Below are 19,939 nucleotides of genomic sequence, written 5' to 3'. Positions count from 1 at the left end.
CACTTGGTGTACTGGAAACTTCCACACTGGACGTTAGACGTGAATCCGTATATAATAACAGAAGTTATCTTCATAAGGGCAGCTGACACTAAGTATGTTCTGTGCACATTATAAGCAGAAATCTTGTCATCAAGCAGTGAGGAAAGTTTCATATAGATCTATTACATATTAAAGGTATAAATTAGAGAAGCACTGAAAGTTCACCACTATGCATATAACCTTCGTTCTAGCTGTATTGCTATCAAAATTTATATAATCAGAAAGGAACAGTAAGTTTTAAATAAAGATGATCTTTAGGACTGTGATGCTTTGAGCATTTTAGAAAATTAAGTTCATGCTCTTGACTGTAAATAAGCTGAATGTGTCTATATGTCTATAGTTGCAGGCCTATTATACAACTACAGTCATGTTTGTAACAGCTACTTTCACACTACATGGTAAGAATGTCACCATTTATTTATGGAAGTGGAGGTTTAGTATCATTAATATTTCATAAGAACTTATTTAAAACATATGGTATCAAATTAAATATGCAAAGCCTTATTCCTCTTTCTCTCTTTTTCTACTCCCACCATCCTCGGGTGGAAACCAAATCAGGAAATCTTCAAAGAAAGGGAAAAATTCTTCATTTAATTATTTTGTGCTATTTTAGTATTTCTGGAAGGGTTTGGGGTATTTTTTCCTTTGTTCGTTTGCTTGCTTTAAGAGAATGCCAAGGAAAAATATTTACACTATTTAGAAGTCCCGTCCAACTGTTTTTGTGAATGAAAGTTATTTTTGTTTCATGGACATTTTCTTTCTAATTTTGTCAAACTAAAATTTTCAATTTCAGATTGTGACTATAAGAACTCAGAAGACATAATGAAACTGCACTAATGTAACGACTGTTGAAAACCCAGAACAAAGTAAGTAGAAGTGGCATAAAACAGTCTCCCTGCTAAAACTGTGTCATAGGCTCTTTAGAAGCCATCAACACCAATTTAAAACATGAAGTGCAAATCTCTTAAGTGAAATAAGCATTTGATCCATTGAAAACTGACTTAATGATTCTAATGAACACTAAAATTAATATCTATTCTACTTACCAACTGTATGGCTATCATAAGAACGGTTTTAAGAGAAAATGTCCTACCACACAGATCAAACAAATCTTCCAGACTAGGTCCAAGTAGTTCTAGCACCATAGCATTATATTTGCCACATGGGCCAAAATAGTAAACCTGAGGTATTCCATCTGTAAAAGGAAGATAAAAAGTAATTAAAAGGAGTTAAATAAGATGAATGAACATACCAATAAAATTCCTACTGCATTTCACATTGATATGAAGTTAAAAATACATTTTTCAAACAAAAGCAACAATAAAAACTTGTAAAAACTGCAGGTAAGAGATACAACGGGTATAAGAAAGGTAGCACAGGTTTGTTAAATATTTTATTAATATCATGTGTTTGACTTGTCAAAGATTTAAAGCTTTATATAAAAAAATAAAAATCAGAACCTGTCTGCTAGGTTTTTTTTAAGAGTAAATTGAAACAGGATTTTAAAAAGATATAAAGAGTTGTTTAAATAAGCTCCTTTTCATAAAGATAGGTATTTAAATTAAGCTTTTAAAATTAAAGCTACGATAAACCTATATTCAGGAACAAAACCACATTATATACAGAAATCACTTAAAAATCTAAAAGATATTATTGAGTCTTCAAGTTTAATGAGACATTATGTCAAGTTATACAGAAAATAAATATACCATAGATGACAAATTGTTATAGTCATCACTTGTATTACTGTTTTTGCCCAAATACAAGCATCTTCTATTTAAATTGCAGTGCAAGTCTTCTTCTGTCCCCTCTTACCCTGTTATTTTTGGCTTCTGTTTACATAGTACATAAAAGAAAACATTTTCCTTAAATGTGAGTTAGTCTATTCACAGAATCACAGAACGGTTGGTGTTGGAAAGGACCTCTGGAGATCATCTAGTCCAACCCACCTGCTAAAGCAGGTTCACCCAGAGCAGATCGCACAGGAATGTGTCCAGGTGGGTCTTGAATGTCTCCAGAGAAGGTGACTCAACAACCTCTCTGGGCAGCCTGTTCCAGTGCTCTGGCACCCTCCAGGTAAATAAGCTTTTCCTCATATTCAAATGGAACCTCCTGTGCTTCATTCTGTGCCCATTGCCCCTCATCCTGTCGTTGGGCACCACTGAAAGGAGTCTGGTCCCAATCTTTTGACACCCATCCTTGAGATATAAACATTGATGAGATCCCCTCTCAGCCTTCTCTTCTTCAGGCTGAACAGACCCAGCTCTCTCAGTCCTTCCTCATCAGAAAGATGCAACATACCCCTAATCATCTTTGTAGCCCACCACTGGACTGCGTCCAGTAATTCCTTGTCCTTTTTAAACTGGGGAGCCCAGAACTGGGCAGAGGGAGAGGACAACCTCCCTTGACCTGCTGGTCACGCTTTTCCTAATGCACCCCAGGATAACATTGGCCTTCTTGGCCACAGAGGCACATTGTTGACTCATGGTCAACCTGCTGTCGACCACAACTCCCAGGTCCTTCTCTGCAATGTTGCTTTCCAGCAGGCCAACCCCTAACTTGCGCTGCTGCCTGGGGTTATTCCTCCCCAGGTGCAGGACCCTACACTTGCCCTTGCTGAACTTTATCAGGTTCTTCTCTGCCCAGTCCTCCAGCCTTGTCCACGTCTCCATGAATGGCAGCACAGCACTAAAAATCTAAAAACCACAGTATGGAAGTTCGTGGTATTTGTTGTTCTGTTTGTTTTTTTTTTCTCTGGGTTTTTTTGGTTGGTTTTGTTTGTTTGATTTGGCTTTGGTTTTTTGTTTGCTTTTGGTTTTTGTTCAGGTTTGTGGTGGGGTTTTTTGTGGTGTTTATTTGGTTTGGTTTGGTTTTTCAATCTAGATTTCCAGTGAAATATATGGTAGACTGAGACTCATTAATTCACACTGCATGAAGGACAGATTTTTTTAATGTAATCATAAGAAGAGATAATGAAGGGGATTTTTATAAGCCTCAAGGGGAACCTATGGTAAATATTCACCCTGTTTTCACTTCTGAAGTATCACACCAGAGACAACTCTTAACTTCTTAAATTATTTTAAAAATTGATGTCCAGTAAGAATCTATTAGATGCTGTTCTTACTGTCAAATCATTAACTTGTTTTAGAAGAAAAGGTCCTTGAACAAAAATCTCACATTTAAAGTTTTATACTAACAAGCAAAAAATGTTTAAATTTTAGGGGGTTTTTGCTTTTGTTTTTGTTGGTTTTGTTGGTTTGTTTGTTTTTTCCTTTGGTTGGTTGTTTTTGTTGTTTTACTTTAAAAATTACTAAAACAAAAATTAAGTTCAGAATAAAACATACATAATTTCCAAACACTATATGTGGGATCACAAATATCCTACTGTATGTTCAGGTAACAATTCCTTAAATACTTTGTAAGCAGGTATAAAATACATCTACCTAGGAGGGCAAAAGGCAAATTTCATGTTAAAGCTACACTTGTTTTCAAATCCTGTACAGAGTCTAAAACGTGAGCTGTCACTCTGATACCTTATTTCTCATTCTAACATTTTTCCTGTTGTAAAATAAGTGTTATATTCTACAACACAAAACACTTGGAGAATATATTAATCTGCTGTTCATAAAAATTACAAAAACCTAAGACTATACTTTTGTGTTGAAAAATTGATTTTTGTTTAGTTTTCTCTGGCAGCATTCCAGAAACCCTGGCAAGGTTGTCTTGAAAACTAGGGTAAAAAGTCACATGTGTTACACTGAGAAGATTCCCTTCCTATGTACTCTGTTACCAGAATCATTGAACAAAAGTCTCCTGATGCACACAGCTTAGAACAGCAAAACTACGTTACCCAAAAAATTACTTCTTTTTGCTTAAGAGAAGCATAATGAGCATGTCCATATAACACTTCTCCTGGCTAGGCAGAAGAATGATTAAAAAACAAATCAGTTAAACATATCTAAACCTTTATCAGAGACATAATCATTTTTAGTTTCAGTTAGCAGTGTACATAAGATCATCCACATCATTAGAAAGTGCTTCCTGAAAAAATATTTGACAAAATAAAGGCAGGCATCAAAAGACTGTAAATGTTCTTTAATAATCTCAAGCACTGCATTTACAATTACGCTAGCAATAATGCCATGTTCTATCTTTATGTTCATATATCTTCATATATAGTCATATACTTTATCAATAAGATGAAGAGCATATAGATTCCAAAAAGTAATACAAAAATATTCTGCACTTCTAGACTCTATAGGTTTATATAAACACCTGCCTTAAAAAGCCAGGCAGTTTCCAAGTTTGAAAATATAAAAATTTAAAGCCTTATGATCCAATTTTACTTTAGCTTTATTGTACATATGCATAGTGTGACTACATAATAAAAAATAACTTGATACCACTGCCCTTATTCACCTTGTACTTCCTCATATGCAGAAGATCTCTTCCTCATTCAGCAGAATAAATTTGTTCACTTAAGGAATCTAGCTATTCTGGATTTTTTTTTGCTCTTCAGTATGTATCCTGTCTGTCTCACTTACTCTAAATATTCAATACACTGAAAATGAAATTTTCCTTTCATTTGAGCTTTTTCTATGCCATCCATTGCTACAATACTGTACTACATAGAACTACAAAATCTGTTTTTGGAATAGCGTAATGAAACAACTGCATTCTGTGTTCCTTGTAATTGTGTCCACTATAGCTTTGGGTAAAATAAATAAATAAATAAATAGTTAGATAAATAAATAAATAAATAAATAAATAAACAAACAAATAAAACCAAAACAAAACTAAACAAAACTAAACAAACCCTTACTGTATTAGCAAAGCAAAAAGCAAATTAATGCAGCATTTTTAAAAGCATTTTCACTAATCTTTTTTCCTAGAAGTGAGAATAATGAATAATGAAATAATGAAGAATGAAAACATAGCCCCTAAAAACCCAGTTTAACTGTTCCATTTTCTGAAGACTAGAGCTTTCATTTACTTTTTAAATATGTATTATCAGACACATACTCATACTAATATACTTAACATGCATAATCATACGAATTTCAGGAAGACTTCACAAGAGTAGCTTATTGCTACTAAAGAAGGAGCACATTGCACACTACATCAGAACATGGTACAAGATAGTGTTTTAATTCTAAAAGTATCATCCCTAAATTGTACACATAAGGGGATATCTTAATTCTAGAATTCAAGTTTTCTGCCTCTACTTTCTGGTGTGGTAGAATTACACACAGAGATGTGGATGTATCCCCAGCAGCAAATTCAGTTATCCAGACGTACAGACAAAAAAAACCCAAAACAAAACACAAAACAGAAACCACCCAAAACAAAAACAAAAAAAAAGCAACTCAGAAACAAACAAACAAAACCACAACCTAAAACCACAAACCACCTAAGCATACAAAGAGAAAGAAAAGCACTGGGAATCTGGAAAAAAGAGTACCACTTGTAATGGCCTGAGATGTATTCTGAGAATCTCTGTTCTTATATTTGCATGTTTAAAGACATTAACTCCAAAATACTTTCAAGAGAAGTTAGTTGGTGTAAGAAAATGAGAAGAAAATACTGGGAACTTGTAAGACACATCCCGGTCTTCTTTCTGTGAAATTAAAGAAGTCAAGTGTTCTTTGGTATCTTGTGCTCAATAAATACTTTGATTACTATGCAACCCTTTCTATTAGGCTGACAGATCTTCTATGCCATTCCCAAAAATCCTTTTTAAAAATAAGTACACCACTACACTTCTGCCCAAATTATGTGCATAATTCAACGCTTGTCACACTGATGTCACTATAAAATTACAAATAACTTCCTATGCTTCCACCAATGAAGAAACTTATCTGTGGCCAAAAAATATTATCACATAGTAGCACTAAATTACTTGAACACTATAACAACTAATTCCTTTCTAGGTTTACAACTCTGAATACAGTATCCTTATTTTCAGATATGAGTCACATTTGCTTATCTTTTTATATTTTTACTTGCTCACAAGTAAAATGCTTTCATTTGAACAGACCCAATTTACTAAAGCCATCTACAATGCTTTATGTGATGGCCCTGTCATAAAATTGTAAATCCATTTTAAACCAATATGACTCTCAATAACATTTTACACATGGCAAAAGCAAGAAAGTCTGGACTTGGAAATCCACTACTTGCATACTGCTTGGATCCCAGTTTCTTTTTCTGGAAAAGTTAGTTTTCATTAGCCACCTAAAAAGATGGCTGCTGTACACCAGTGGTTTCTGAAATAGAGTGCAAACACACAAAAAATGCACAAGACTGGGGTACTGGAAAAAATATGAGAACTTTTTTTTTTTTTTTAAATCTAAAAACAAGAAACAAAGCATTGGTAATATCAAAAATACAGCTTGACACTGAAGCCCTCACTCAGTCAGATGGTTGTGTCACATACAGTACATGTGGAAGAATTCTGGCAGGAGAGTGGGAATGGAGAGATGATGACAGCAATGTATTCATTTGTTCACTTTTGGCTTATTGTAGATTACATGTGCCCAGTTAAGTGGATTATATTGTCTAGTTTTCATTAAACTATCCCTCACAATACAAACAAGCAGCTTAAAACAATTCCTACAAAGAAACCACATATTGAAGATAAAGCTACTAATGCTAGGACAAGCAAACAACAAAACATCAGAGCTGGCACTTCTGCTCCTTGTAAAAGTTTGTTTTCAAGAATTCCTTGAAAAGCTAACTACAGGAGACTATCACCCTGTGCCTATCAGATCAAGAAAACTGCGTTAAGTATTCCATATAAATTATCACACTCTGATAAAAATTGTGCATCAAAATATCAATTAAAAATATTATCAAAATACAATCACAATATCAAGTAAGTGTCACATATCCTCCAGTTCATAATTTTCTTCCATAAATATATATAGTGCAATCCCCCCAGTATTTTACTAAGTCAGACTTGCACTTTGCTTTATATTCAGAAAGCAGAAAAGGAAAACAAGTGATGTTTTCTCCTTTTCGCAATTTCTCAGGACTAAGGAATGAGTTACTGAATAGAATCACCTCTGTCATCCGTCAAGACTGGTTTATCACTTAAGTGCGTTAGTCCACCATGTTTATGTAGATGATGTCTAGAACGTTTTTAAAGCTGACAAGTCTGACTTCCTCTGAAATGATGACAAGATAAAAACATCAGAAACCTGATTTAAACCTGAGGCTACATGCTGGTTGCTGCAATTATCTAATGCAACATACATAATGAGTAGCATGAACACAGATCAGTATCTTACAGCAAAAACTCCAGCTACTTGCTTTAATGCAGATACTAGATAGTAACCTCAATTATTGCATGTGTATCTTCATTCAGAAAGAAACAAAACAAACAAACAAACAAACAAACAAAATTAAAAAGCACAAAACAAAAAACAAATGAAAAAAACAAACAAAACCTCAAACTAATTAACAAGGAGTAGAGACTGACTGTCAAAAAATATGAAACACATAGGTCAATGGCAATACCACTCACACTTAACCTTGTGTTCCCAATTTACCACTGACATAATTTTGACCCATATCTTGGCAAAGTATCTCTGTAAAATACAACCTGAATTTGTAAAGCTATCAAGCAAGTACGCAGCCTTTCAATGCTTTTCAGTTTCTTGTAATACTAGTTTCCTTCTAGAGTTTCCTCTCAGACAGTCAAGAAACACACCTACTGATGTGATCTGCACTATATTTTATTGTTTAGACTGTTTGCTAAATCAGATCCATAAATGTCAGTAAAATACAAAAGATCGCACTTGTAGAACAGGCATTCCATATCCAGCTTCCTACATCCCACTGTCTTTTACTTGTAGTTCTAATTTTCATATGTGGCTACTAATTGGACACAAGCAAAATACCCTAAAGTGAGCAGCTGGAAGATCTGCAGTAACAGCCATCTTCCATGGCACATGTGTACAGGTACTCTGTAAACAAGACAATTCAACAACCTGCCACAAATACAAGTATGCCCTACTAAGCCTACAGAATCTGGCCAGAATCCTCTGATAGTAAGCAATTACAAAATCCAGAATAGTGTCATATGTGGTTTTTGACTTGAAGTAATGCAGCATAGACAGAGGGCAGTATAATTTCTGGAAATGTAGCATTTTATAGCTACTGAAACCATGCTCATCCATGCACTGTAGAACTCTAAACATGGAACAAGACACTATAAAAGAAATGTGATTTCAGCACTGCTGAAATGCCATGTTGGAGGCATACACTGCAACACTTGGACTACTTTTTGTATTTACAAATACAAGAATATATTTACAAATCTAAGAAATTGTAATTTTTTTCTATTAAAATTGATCCAATAACTATTTACATTACTAAAATACAGATATGCATTTTTATTGTAAGCCTTATTTAATCAAATATCCATTTATGCAGCATTCACTGTGTTCTGTGAACCTTACCATCAAGCTTTCTTCACAGTTTCATCTATCTATTATATTTTATCCAAAAATCACTGACTCTGAAATCTGTGTTTGACATCACATTCCAACATCAGTGCAATTCCTTTTTATGGCCAGAAATTATTGTTTCTCAGAAACATTAGCATGCGCACCTATAAGCTACATTTAAATTTATGCAGCTGCCATTCTTACCAGATCTTTTGCACTCATTCTAGGGAAAAAAATATACTTTAAATTGAGAACATTTTGTATATTTCCTTAAGCCAAATGCTAGAAAGGACTCATATAAAACAAGAAAAACTGCCCACAAAATTTCTTATCACTTAAGCTTATAGGTTTTGTTGGACTCTACTTAAGTAATAGATTTGCAATTATCAACATTGTTCGTTCACTTAAATGTAAATACTAGTATATTCACATTAACAACTGAGCAGCTAAACCCTCCTCTTAATCAGCAGCCACAGAACTCAAAACTGAGTCAGCTTTTTCCCCAAACAACTGACAACAAAACCACAGCAGTCATCATTACAGAGATTAGCAGTACCTATGAACAGATAACCCTAGAGTCAAAAGATTAATCATTTGATTCAGGTTAAGTGCTTTTAACAAATTTTTAAATCAAGCACAGAGCATGACTTGCTAAGTTCACCTGCCCTGTGTTTTTATTATTTGAAATAAAAAACTAACTGCTTGAATTTGAGATTCAACTAACTGCTGATTGTTTATTTTCCTACATAATAGCCAAAACCAAAGTATTACAAAAGTAATAAAGTAGGACAGCATTAATTAAAAAAATGTAAAATAATGAGTTTTAGAGTAAATTCTCAGTTACCCATCTAAGACTATAGCTCAAAGCAATGTTCATGTGAAGTTACTAAAAAAATCACTTTGGATTTATACTGAATAACTTTTAGCAAAATAAATGGACAGGTTATGAAGTGAAACAACTCAAAGATACACACATAAGAACTCATAAAACATTATTTACATACATAAAACTAACACTACCCTGAACTGAGTTACTTGCTATCTCTGTAGCTAACAGCTAGGCATTTTGTCTTCAACTTCCATTGTTACTGATTGTTAGAAACATAATGCGTTTTAGAAATGAAATTATATGTTTAAATCTGAAGCTTCAGTAAATTATTACCATTTTACTTAATAGTGGAAACATTCAATTAATTAATAGGTTTGCACATATATCACATTAGAGTACTCTTGTAAAAATCATCTTTTTAAACTCACTTCGAATCCTGCTAACTTCCATCATTTTTACCCTACAATAAGCAGCAAGTGCAGGGTGACAATCCCAAAGTATTTTGAAAAATACAGAATGGGGTAAGCTATTTTACGTTGTTTCTATAAGAGCCACAAACAAAAATGATCATTTGTCACATTAGTCTAGATATAAGTCTAGCACTACAATAGGACTTGCTACTGAGATACTTCCTCATGATGTGGCAGAATATTAATCTAGGAAGTAAGTTTCAATCTACCTATTGAGAAGGGAATTGAAACCATAAGACATGATACGCACCACATCTAGGTGTCTTTTAAATACCTCCAGGAATGGTGACTCAACCACTTTCCTGAGCAGCCTGCTCCAAAGCTTGATAACCCTTCCTGTGCATAAGCTTTTCCCTAATATCCAATCTTGTAAAGATTACACACAGATTTGTTCTTGTACTGACAGTATTTACCAGTTTCTGTACCTTCCAAAATCACACTATGCCAGCACTGCAACCGTCTTCAACCACTAATCCAACAGTAACTTTTTCATTACTACTGTCCGAGTAGGATGATTCTGCTATGTCTAAGGCAGGCTCTCATTACCTCAAAACTGCAAAATACACTTTTAGATAGCAAAGCAGAGTGCATTTACCACATGACTGCTAGTACCAAGACACAAAAAAGTTTGTTATGCACAGAATGCAATACTTAGCATTCATTTCAGACTGGCCATAACCTTTTAAATTACAACACTTTTTTCCATAGTACACAAATATGTATCTTACACGTGCACTGGCCAACAGCCACCCTGCAAGTAAAGTGTTTGACTGACAGTTTTAAGAATAGAAGTGTTAACTGAACTTGAGCTAATTAACAGAAGTACGGAAGTTAAATAAAATGCCATTAGCAATACTGAACATCTGCCTTCTCTGAAATGTTAATACAGCAGCTTCTAATGTAGGATAACCTACAAATGAACAGATCTTTGTCTTTTTCAAAACAGAACTCAAATGAAAAACTAGAATTTAACAACAGATACCCCTGATTGCTAAGGACAGGTACCACAGTAACAGATTGTTCTTCGTAAAACAGCAGTACTGCAGACACAAGCTCTACTATGGCAGGTTAAACAGCAGGAGCCATATGCCATCCTCTGGTTCCACTTGTCAGATGGGTAAGTACAAAAGAGTCCTCTTTCACTTGTAAAGACTCCCAGTTGTTATGATTCATGACCCACAGATTTACTAAGAGACATTAGAAAAATCAGACAATAAAAGCTGAATACTTTTCATGCCCATCAACACATAACAATACAGAACTTATTTTAATATGTACACTGGACTCCTTATTGCAAAAGGCAACTGAAGCATACCTACCTGTCAAAGAAATAAAGTAATTTAAAGTAAATTAAAATGTTTCACTAATAAGGCTTTTAAATTCAAAAATCCCACATTAAAAGAATTCTCAGCTTTACTGCCCAATACTCAAATTCAGCCAGATACTGATTTTTCCCCTCCCTTGGATCCTCCTAGTAGGAAAGCACACTGAATCCAGGTGCAGTTGAATTATGGGTATAGAACATGAAATACATCTACAGTTCATCTTTGTAGCATAAGGAGAAACACTGGCAGTGTACAAGATTAATTTAAAAAATCAATAAAAAATACAAAACTGTTTTCTATTCATTCCAAAAGTCTTAGTGTAATTTCAGGTAAGAATTCAGCTATAGTTTTATTTGTAGTACTCCATTTATCATAATATATCAGTTTTGTTAGCACTTATACGTGGATGTTAAGAAAAAATACTTTTGACTAAAATTTTATTGGATAGTTTAAATTCCACCTGTAGGTTGCTCATTCAGTTCACTAGAAATTTCTGCATACTGACTAAATGATCTCTAACTTCATGAGGAGAGTATGCTCACAGCTACTGAAAGACAGAACTATGGCAGAAAAGAGACACCAGTTTTCATGAAAATCTCTATTGGTATATAAAACTTAAATGAAAGTTAAATAATGATGCAACTAAAATAAGTCACATCTTTAAACCAATTTTAAAACTAGTTTTAATAACTTTCAGACCTGTTCCCCTGAATAATTAAAAATGTTTCAAAAAAATTCCGAAAGTCCACAAAATGTTTCCTGTTTAAGAAAGATTCTTCACATTTTTTACCTATTGCATGCTCACATGCATGCTCAGCAAAAAGCGTATTTCAGAGTAAAATCACAGATGAGACTTATTTATGAACAGATTCTCTCCAAAGGAATACAGTTTCAATATGTTAATTCTTTTTTATGGAGGCCAAAAGTACTTCTTATTAAAGAATGCTCTAAGTTCAAAAGTCCTGTGTATATAAACTGCGCATCTATCATATTTAATGTCTGTTTTTGCCTTGGTCTTTCAGGAAGGAGACCTATAAAGATCTCCCAAATTTTCTACACTCAAGTACATCTTCCATGTCATGGCATTCAAGAGATAGAACACCAAGACTCTTATTACAGAAAATAATAATTAGAAAAATGGTCTAGAGTCACAAGATCATTAGAAAAGAAAGAAAAAGGGATATTATGTTTCACAGAATCACAGAATGTTAGGTATTGGAAGGGACCTTGAAAGATCATCTAGTCCAATCCCCCAGCCAGAGCAGGAACACCCAGATGAAGTTACACAGGAATGTGTCCAGATGGGTTTTGAATGTCTCCAGAGCAGGAGACTCCACAATCTCCTTGGGCAGCCTGTTCCAGCGTTCTGTCACCCTCACTGAGGAGAAGTTTCTTCTCATATTTAAGTGGAACCTCCTGTGTTCCAGTTTGTACCCATTGCCCCTTCTCTTACCATTGGTTGTCACTGAGAAGAGTCCGGCTCCATCCTCGTGACACTCACCCTTTAAATATATATAAGCATTAAGGAGATCACCCCTCAGTCACCCCAGCTCCCTCAGCCTCTCCTCATAAGGGGGATGCTCCACTCCCTTCATCAACTTCGTTGCCCTGCGCTGGACTCTCTCAAGCAGTTCCCTGTCCTTCTTGAACTGAGGGGCCCAGAACCGGACACAATATTCCAGATGCGGCCTCACCAGGGCAGAGTAGAGGGGGAGGAGAACCTCCCTCGACCTAATAACCAACCCCCTTCCAATACACCCAGAATGCCATTGGCCTTCCTGGCCACAAGGGCACAGTGCTGGCTCATGGTCATCCTGCTGTCCACCAGGATCCCCAGGTCCCTTTCCCCTACTCTGCTCTCTAACAAGTCATTTCCCAACTTACACTGGAACCTGGGGTTGCTCTTGCCCCAATGCAAGACTCTACACTTGCACTTGTTACATTTCACTGAATTTTTCCCCACCCAACTCTCCAGCCTGTCCACATCTCACAGGATGGCAGCATAGCCTTCTGGTATGTCAGCCACTCCTCCCAGTTTGGTGTCATCAGCAAACCTGCTGACAGTGCACTCTCTTCCCTCATCCAAGTCATTGATTAATATATTGAACTGTACTGGTCCCAGTACTGGCGCTTGAGGCACTCCACTACATACAGGCCTCCAACTAGACTCTGCCCCATTGACCACAACTCTCTGGCTTCTTTCCTTCAGCCAGTTCACAGTCCACCTCACTACCCGATCATCCAGACTGCACTTCCTCAGTTTAGCTGCAAGAATTCTGTGGGAGACTGTGTCAGATGCTTTACTGAAATCAAGACAGACCACATCCACTGCTTTGCAACCATTTATCCACCTGATTATGTCCTCATAAGAGGCGATGAGGTTGGTTAAGTATGACTTCCCCTTGGTGAAGCCATGTTGACTGCCCCTGATGACAGTCTTCTACTTGATATGCTTTCAGATGGCACCAAGGATAAGTTGTCCCATCACCTTTCCAGGTATGGAGGTGAGGCTGACCAGTCTATAGTTACCCAGGTCCTCCTTCTTGCCCTTTCTGAAGACTGGACTGACATTTGCTTTACTCCAGTCCTCAGGCACCTCTCCCATTTCCCACGACACAGCACAGATGATGGAGAGTGGCCTAGCAACGACTTCAGCCAGCTCCCTCAGAACCCACGGGTGCATCCCATCAGGACCTATGGATTTATGGGTGTCCACATTGCTTAATTGCTCCCTAACCCAGTCCTCATCAACTGAGGCAAACTCCTCTGTTGTCCTGACTTCCTCTGGGGCCTCAGGGGTACGGGGCTCCTCACGACAGCCTCCGGCAGTGTAAGCAGAGACAAAGAAGGCATTCAGTAGCTCTGACTTCTCTGTATCTTCTGTCACCAGGGCACTCACCTCAGTCATCAGTGGGCCTACATTGCCTCTAGTGTTAGTTTTATCTGCCATGTGCTTGAAGAAGCTCTTTCTGTTGCCCTTGATCCCTCTCCTGAGGTTTATAATTCTAAGGACGCCTTAGCTTTCCTAGTTGCCTCTCTATATCCTCTGACAACAGCCTTTTATTTTTCCCAAGTGGCCAACCCCTCTTTCCATGATCTGTAAACTCTCCTCTTCCACTTGAGTTTGCCCAGCAGTTCCCAGTTTAACCAAGCCGGTCTCCCGGCTCCCTTGTTTGACTTCCTACGTGTCAGGATGCTCTGATCTTGAGCTTGGAAGAAGCAGTCCCTGAATGCTAACCAACTATCTTGGGCCCCTTTACCTTCAAGTACCCTTGCCCAGGGGATTTCCCCTAGCAATTGCTTGAAAAGGCCAAAGTTGGCCCTACTGAAGTCCAGGGTTGCGATTCTGCTTGCTATTCTGCTCCTGCCACATGAGATCCAGAACTCCACCATCTCACGGTTGCTGCAGCCAAGGCAGCCCTCAACCTTTACCGCTTCAACCAGACCCTCCTTGTTAGTGAGGATGAGATCCAGCAGCACTCCTCTTCTAGTCGGCTCCTCCGCCATTGGCATCAGAAAGTTATTATCAAAGAACTCCTGGACTGTGGCTGACTGGCTTCCAGCAAACATCAGGGTAGTTAAAATCCCCCACGACGACCAGGGCCTGTAATTCAGAGGCTGCTCTCGTCTGCCTATAGGATGCCTCGTCAACTTCCTCGTCCTGATCTGGTGGCCTGTAGACCCACACCCACAACAGTATCACCCCCGCCAGCCTGCCCCTTGATTCTCACCCACAGACTCTCAGCTCGCTCCTCATCTGCCCCAGGACACTACTCAATACATTGTAGTTGCTCTCTCACTTAAAGAGCAACTCCACCACCTCGCTTTGCTGGCGTGCCTTTCCTGACAAAGACATAGCCACCCATGACCACACTGCAGTCATGTGAGCTGTCCCACCCTGGATCTGTAAATGCCACCGGATCATAATCTCCTGCCTGAGCACAGGTTTCTAACTCCTCCTGTTATTCCCCACACTGCGTGTGTTGGTGCGCCCTTGGAAGAACCCCATCAGGCCCCATCGACTTGCAGACCTCTAGCTGGAGTAGCGAATCCTGTGCAAGTTCCGGATTGATTGCGAGTCAATCGTTCTCGCAGCCGTGGTTCTCTAACTCAGGGCTATGGGGTCCCCAAGTCCATCTTTGGTGTTGAAGGCTGAGGCAAAGAAAGCATTAAACATTTTGGCTTTGTTTATGTCCCTGTTAATAAGGTGACCATGCTAACTGAGTAACAGGCAAAGGTTATTTCTAGTTTGCCTTTTGCCATTAACATGTTTTCAAAAGCCTTTGTTCTTGTCCCGGACACTACTGGCCAGCTGCAATTCCAATTGAGCTGTGGCTGCACGAGTTTCCTCCCTGCAGAGGTGAGCAGCACCTCTGTACTCCTCCCACGACGCCTGACCTGTCGTCCACGGACCATACTGTGGGGCACTACAGTGGGTGCGTGGACTCCCTGACGGAGGGCATGGGAACAGAAATTAGCCTTGAAGATATTAAGGCCTACCCGTGAGAAAGATGGGAGTAAAGGAGTGTCCGGAGATATTAAGGTGTATCCGTGAGAGAGAAGGGAGTAGAAGAGTAACATTGATGATAGCAAAATCAGCCAGTGAGATGTTACTGCTGTAACTCGTCACCAATAGCGAAGAGACACACGAATTGGTCAAACTGTATAAAAACGCACTCGTGGCAATAAATGGCACCTACTACTTTCATCCTGGAAGAACTTGGTCTATGTCGTTTGTCCGTCTCAGCCACGACATCATACCGTTTATTTTTTTTACCACATTTCAAGAAGGAGATCCCCGCTTGACCAAGCTGGCTTTTAGCCACTCCTGCTAGAATTTTAGCATTTTGGAATTGCCCAGTCCCGTGCTTTCAGTAGGTGGCAATTAAAAAGCATCCCAATGTCTTCAAAAGCTTCTTCCCAGGGAATCTTACTAAGTAGTTCTCTGAGCAACATGAAGTCTGCTCTGTTCTTATGCAGAGTTGAGGTCTTGGTGCCTCTTTTCCTCCCCTTAGCACTGGCTGCCAAGGAGGAAGGCCCTGTTGGCTGGAGGCCGGAGCGACGCGGCCTGTACCTGCCGAATGCAGCGCCGCTGCACGCAGCCGCTGGCAGGGCCGCAGCTGAAGCACGGGGTTCCCTGCCTGCCTGCCGGGTGCCCCACCTTCCTCCTGCCGTCCCCCCATGGGCAGCGGCTGCGGCTCTCCGAGCAAGAGAGAAACCCCCAGAGCACAGGCTCCGTGCACGCGGGAGAAGAGGCCCCCACTCTTGATTTTTCCCCTTCCTGAGCTGTAGTTCCCTCCTGGGGCTGGATGCTTGAGCCCTGCGCTGGAGCCCACACGGTGTGCTCTTCCACGCACATGTGCACGCACGTGTGTGTGAGCGTCTGCAGGTGCCGGCTGGGAGCACATGCGCAGCCTGGCTCCTGCTTGAGCCCCGGCTGGGGAGCCGAGGCGGCCGGCTGGTCAAGGAACAGGCAAAGCCCACAGGGAGACGCCAACACGTGGCGCCCGCACTCACTCCCGCCTGTGTGCTAAGAGTGGGTGCTGCGAGGGAAGCCCTGCTCCTCCTGCGGCCGCAGCTGGAGCCCAAATCTGCTTCTGGCACCAGCCCCGCGGAGGGGAGGGCCATGTCACAATGGGCAACGCTGGCCATGTCACGGCGATGACACTGTGGGTTTGTGACATGGGCACCCTGGCGGCAATAAAAGGGGCTGCTCCCCGACGTGGGGAGGCATCCGGAGGAGAACTTCGGTGCTGTGGGGCAGGAGATTGGAGAGTAGTCGCCAACGACCTGTCCTGTGTTCGCTGTGCAGTGGAAGGCCCTGGGCTTCCCTGACTGTGCAACGTGTGTGGCCGTGTCCTGTGAGCGAGAGAGCGCGGCTGCGGGGCAGGAGTTTGGAGAGTAGTCGCCAACGACCTGTCCCGTGTTTGCTGTGCAGTGGAAGGCCCTGGGCTTCCCTGACTGTGCAACGTGTGTGGCCGTGTCCTGTGAGCGAGAGAGCGTGACTGCTGGTGCTCTTGGGAAGCGTCCCCAACTACGTCTGTGCCCAACAGTGCCCACAGCCGTGTCCCTCAGACCTTGCAGTCTCAGGACACACAAGTGAGGAAGTGGAGATGAACATGTTGGAGGAAGACCTTTACATGTTCGAGGAGTGCCTGGTTCAGGATTCTCCCATGACTCAAAGGCAACGGGGGACACTGGTACGTGTGGAGTTGTCCTCTTGTCGCCGCGGGCTGGGGCTGTGAGATTTCAGCCCCTGACCCCTCCCTTCCCCATGCAGGCAAAGCAGGAGAAGCTGAAGAAAAGCGAAGGGCTGCTGAGCAAGGAGGTCAGTGTCCCCTCCTCTGCCCATGTTCCCCCAGCTGCAGCAGCTCAGGCTGTGTCAGGGGCTCAATGACTCCATGCGGCTCCTCTTTGCAGAACTCTGCTGTGGCGGCGTCTTACGAGAACTGCCAGCAGGTGCTCCAGCAGCTGGAGATTCTGCTGGCCCAGTGTGAGGTGAGTTCGCAGAATCACAGGCTGGTTGAGCTTGGAAGGGAGCTCTGGAGGTGGTGGTGTCTCATCTCGTGCCTCTGCTCAAGCGGGCTCACCTAGAGCCAGTTGCTCAGGACCGTGTCCAGACATGGACTGCGTCCCGAGTTGGGCATGGGGGTCCCTCTGTCTGCCCACAGTGGCTGCAGGGCTGGGAAGGAGAGGGGACACGAGGGGGGCAAAGGTGGTGCCCGAAGGGAGCTGGGAGAGGGGATAATGGGCGAGGGGAGTGCACTCGTGGGGGTGTCCCCGTGCCCCGATTGATGGCTGCTCCTCACGCCCTCCTCTCCTGCAGGAGCAGTGTGAGGCAGCGTGTCTGGAGGGAGGCGCAACAGGAGAAGAGACGCAGCAGGTAGAGGGGAGAAGGAGGCCTGAGTGGGCACGGCCGTGGGGCAGGAGAGGGCCGGGGGTGTCCATGTCCCAGCCCAGCCGCCCGCATGAAGTACCCGTTGTTTAGCAGGAGGAAAGGCGCTATGCAAAGACGGTGGACTTGCTGCACCAGGCTATTAAGGAGACTGAGGTAAAGCCGAAAGGGCTGGGGGAAAACGGGTGGGTGCCCACAGGCCCTGGGGTGGGGGATCTGGCGGGGGCCACAGCGGGCTCAGGCACTCGCAACTCTTCTGACTCCCAGGTGCTGCGTCGGGAAATACGTAATTTTGAAGAGGAGGTAGAGGAGGAAGAGGCCTGGTGAGTTGGGCCCCTCACCCCATACGGGTCTCCAGGGTGTCTCCGCAGCACCCGCAGGGATGGGGCTGCCAATGCTGGTGCCAGGCAGTGGAGTGGGGGTGTGACAGGGGAGCCCAATCCCTGCCTGGGGTGGCGTATGTTTGGAACGGGAACCCCTGCGTGGCCGTGGAGGTCTGTGAGTCGTCCAACCAAGCCCTGTTGCCCCCAGCTATCTGCAGAAGATGAAGGAGGCCGAGACGCCAGAGACTGCGCTGCCAGAGGTGGTGGAAGAACAGATGGTAAGCATGAGAGCGTGTGCCAGCCCCTGCCCCCCGGCCAGCGTGGGTCTCTCTGGGGAGAGGGGTCCATGGAGGTCACATCCACCATGGGCTACGCTCCTGCTCAAGGCGGAGGTCGGGGGCACCGTGTAACTCCGTCTGTCCCGACCGTGCAGCAGTGCTTGACAAGTGTCCTTGCTCTGTGTTGACCTGCAGGAGAAGGACTTGCTGGCGAGGAGACGCGGTTTCCTTTACTGGCTGCAGTGAGTGTCCCCACTGGGTCCCCTGTGTCCTGGGGCCCGCTCCTGGGCAGAGGCTGGCATGATGGGCTAGACGCCTGCTCCAACCGGTGGGGCTCACAAACCAGGCTGCTGGCAAGCTGCTGGCTGGCTGTTGCCTTTGCAGCTGAGAAGTGCTCAGCGTCACTTTTCCCTGGGCCGGGATGTTTTCCCAGACTTGCAGAGTCTCGTGTCCCAGCCTGCCCAAGGGAGCAAGGAGAAATGGCCAGGGAGGTGGCCTGTGGAGCTCCTAGAAGGGTTCCCTCTATCCCATATCTAGAAGGGCTTGCGAGGCTTCCACCCTGCCCGGTCTCCCATGTCTCTTCTGCCCCACAGGATGCTCTGCGTGCTCTTCGTCATCCCGGAGCTGCTTGTCCTCTTCTTTCTGGCGGCTGCAGTGCTCTACGCCTCCTGCTGCGACACCGAGCTCCTCTACCGCCTCCTGTTGCACATGCTGCGTGAGGAGACCTACTACAACGTGGCGTATGCAGTGGGAAGGATCCTCACTGTGGTCAGCGAGGGGCCGCTGCCCTTTTGACCGCTCCCCCCAATAAAGCCTTTTCAATCTACACCTCCATGTGCTCGGGCAGGTTTGTTGAGGTGTAGGGAGAGGGTCTTGCCCTGCGTGCCGGTCCCTGCAGCCCCCCGCGGCCAGGCCCAGTCTCATCTGCTGGGCACTGGGCACGGCCACCCTGCCTGCTGCAAGCCAGGTCTCCGCCTGCCTGCCTCACCTGCTCAGCTGCTAGCACAGCTAAGGAAACAGAGACACAAGAAAGAGAGGTTAACAGATTGCCTTAATTCAACCATCAGACATATGGCACTGCAAGAAATACAGGCCTTGGTCATGGAAATACTGAGCATTTACTTACGTTTATTTCATTGAAGGGGTAATGCTATGCACAGAATCACAGAGAATGTTAGGGATTGGAAGGGACCTCAAAAGATCATCTAGTCCTCTAACAGGTCATTTCCCAACTTACACTGGAACCTGGGGTTGCTCTTGCCCCAATGCAAGACTCTACACTTGCACTTGTTACATTTCGTTGAATTTTTCCCCACCCAACTCTCCAGCC

The 19,939-nt window shown here is 42.3% G+C and overlaps 1 protein-coding gene across 3 annotated transcripts in view; it reads right to left on the bottom strand.

The window, feature by feature from the left end:
* Positions 1-19,939, bottom strand: part of CSNK1G3 (casein kinase 1 gamma 3) — an 87,435-nt gene that overhangs the window by 30,143 nt on the left and 37,353 nt on the right. For all 3 annotated transcript variants that reach the window (XM_082074568.1, XM_082074569.1, XM_082074570.1), the window contains exon 6: positions 1,086-1,234. In XM_082074568.1, the coding sequence (XP_081930694.1) occupies positions 1,086-1,234 (149 nt within the window). The remainder of the gene's footprint in view (positions 1-1,085; positions 1,235-19,939) is intronic.

The sequence above is a fragment of the Streptopelia decaocto genome (assembly GCF_964273445.1).
Source record: "Streptopelia decaocto genome assembly, chromosome: Z".
In the NCBI taxonomy this organism is placed as follows: domain Eukaryota; kingdom Metazoa; phylum Chordata; class Aves; order Columbiformes; family Columbidae; genus Streptopelia; species Streptopelia decaocto.
The sequence above is the reverse complement of the archived record's forward strand: the minus strand, read 5'-3'. Positions and strand labels throughout refer to the sequence as shown.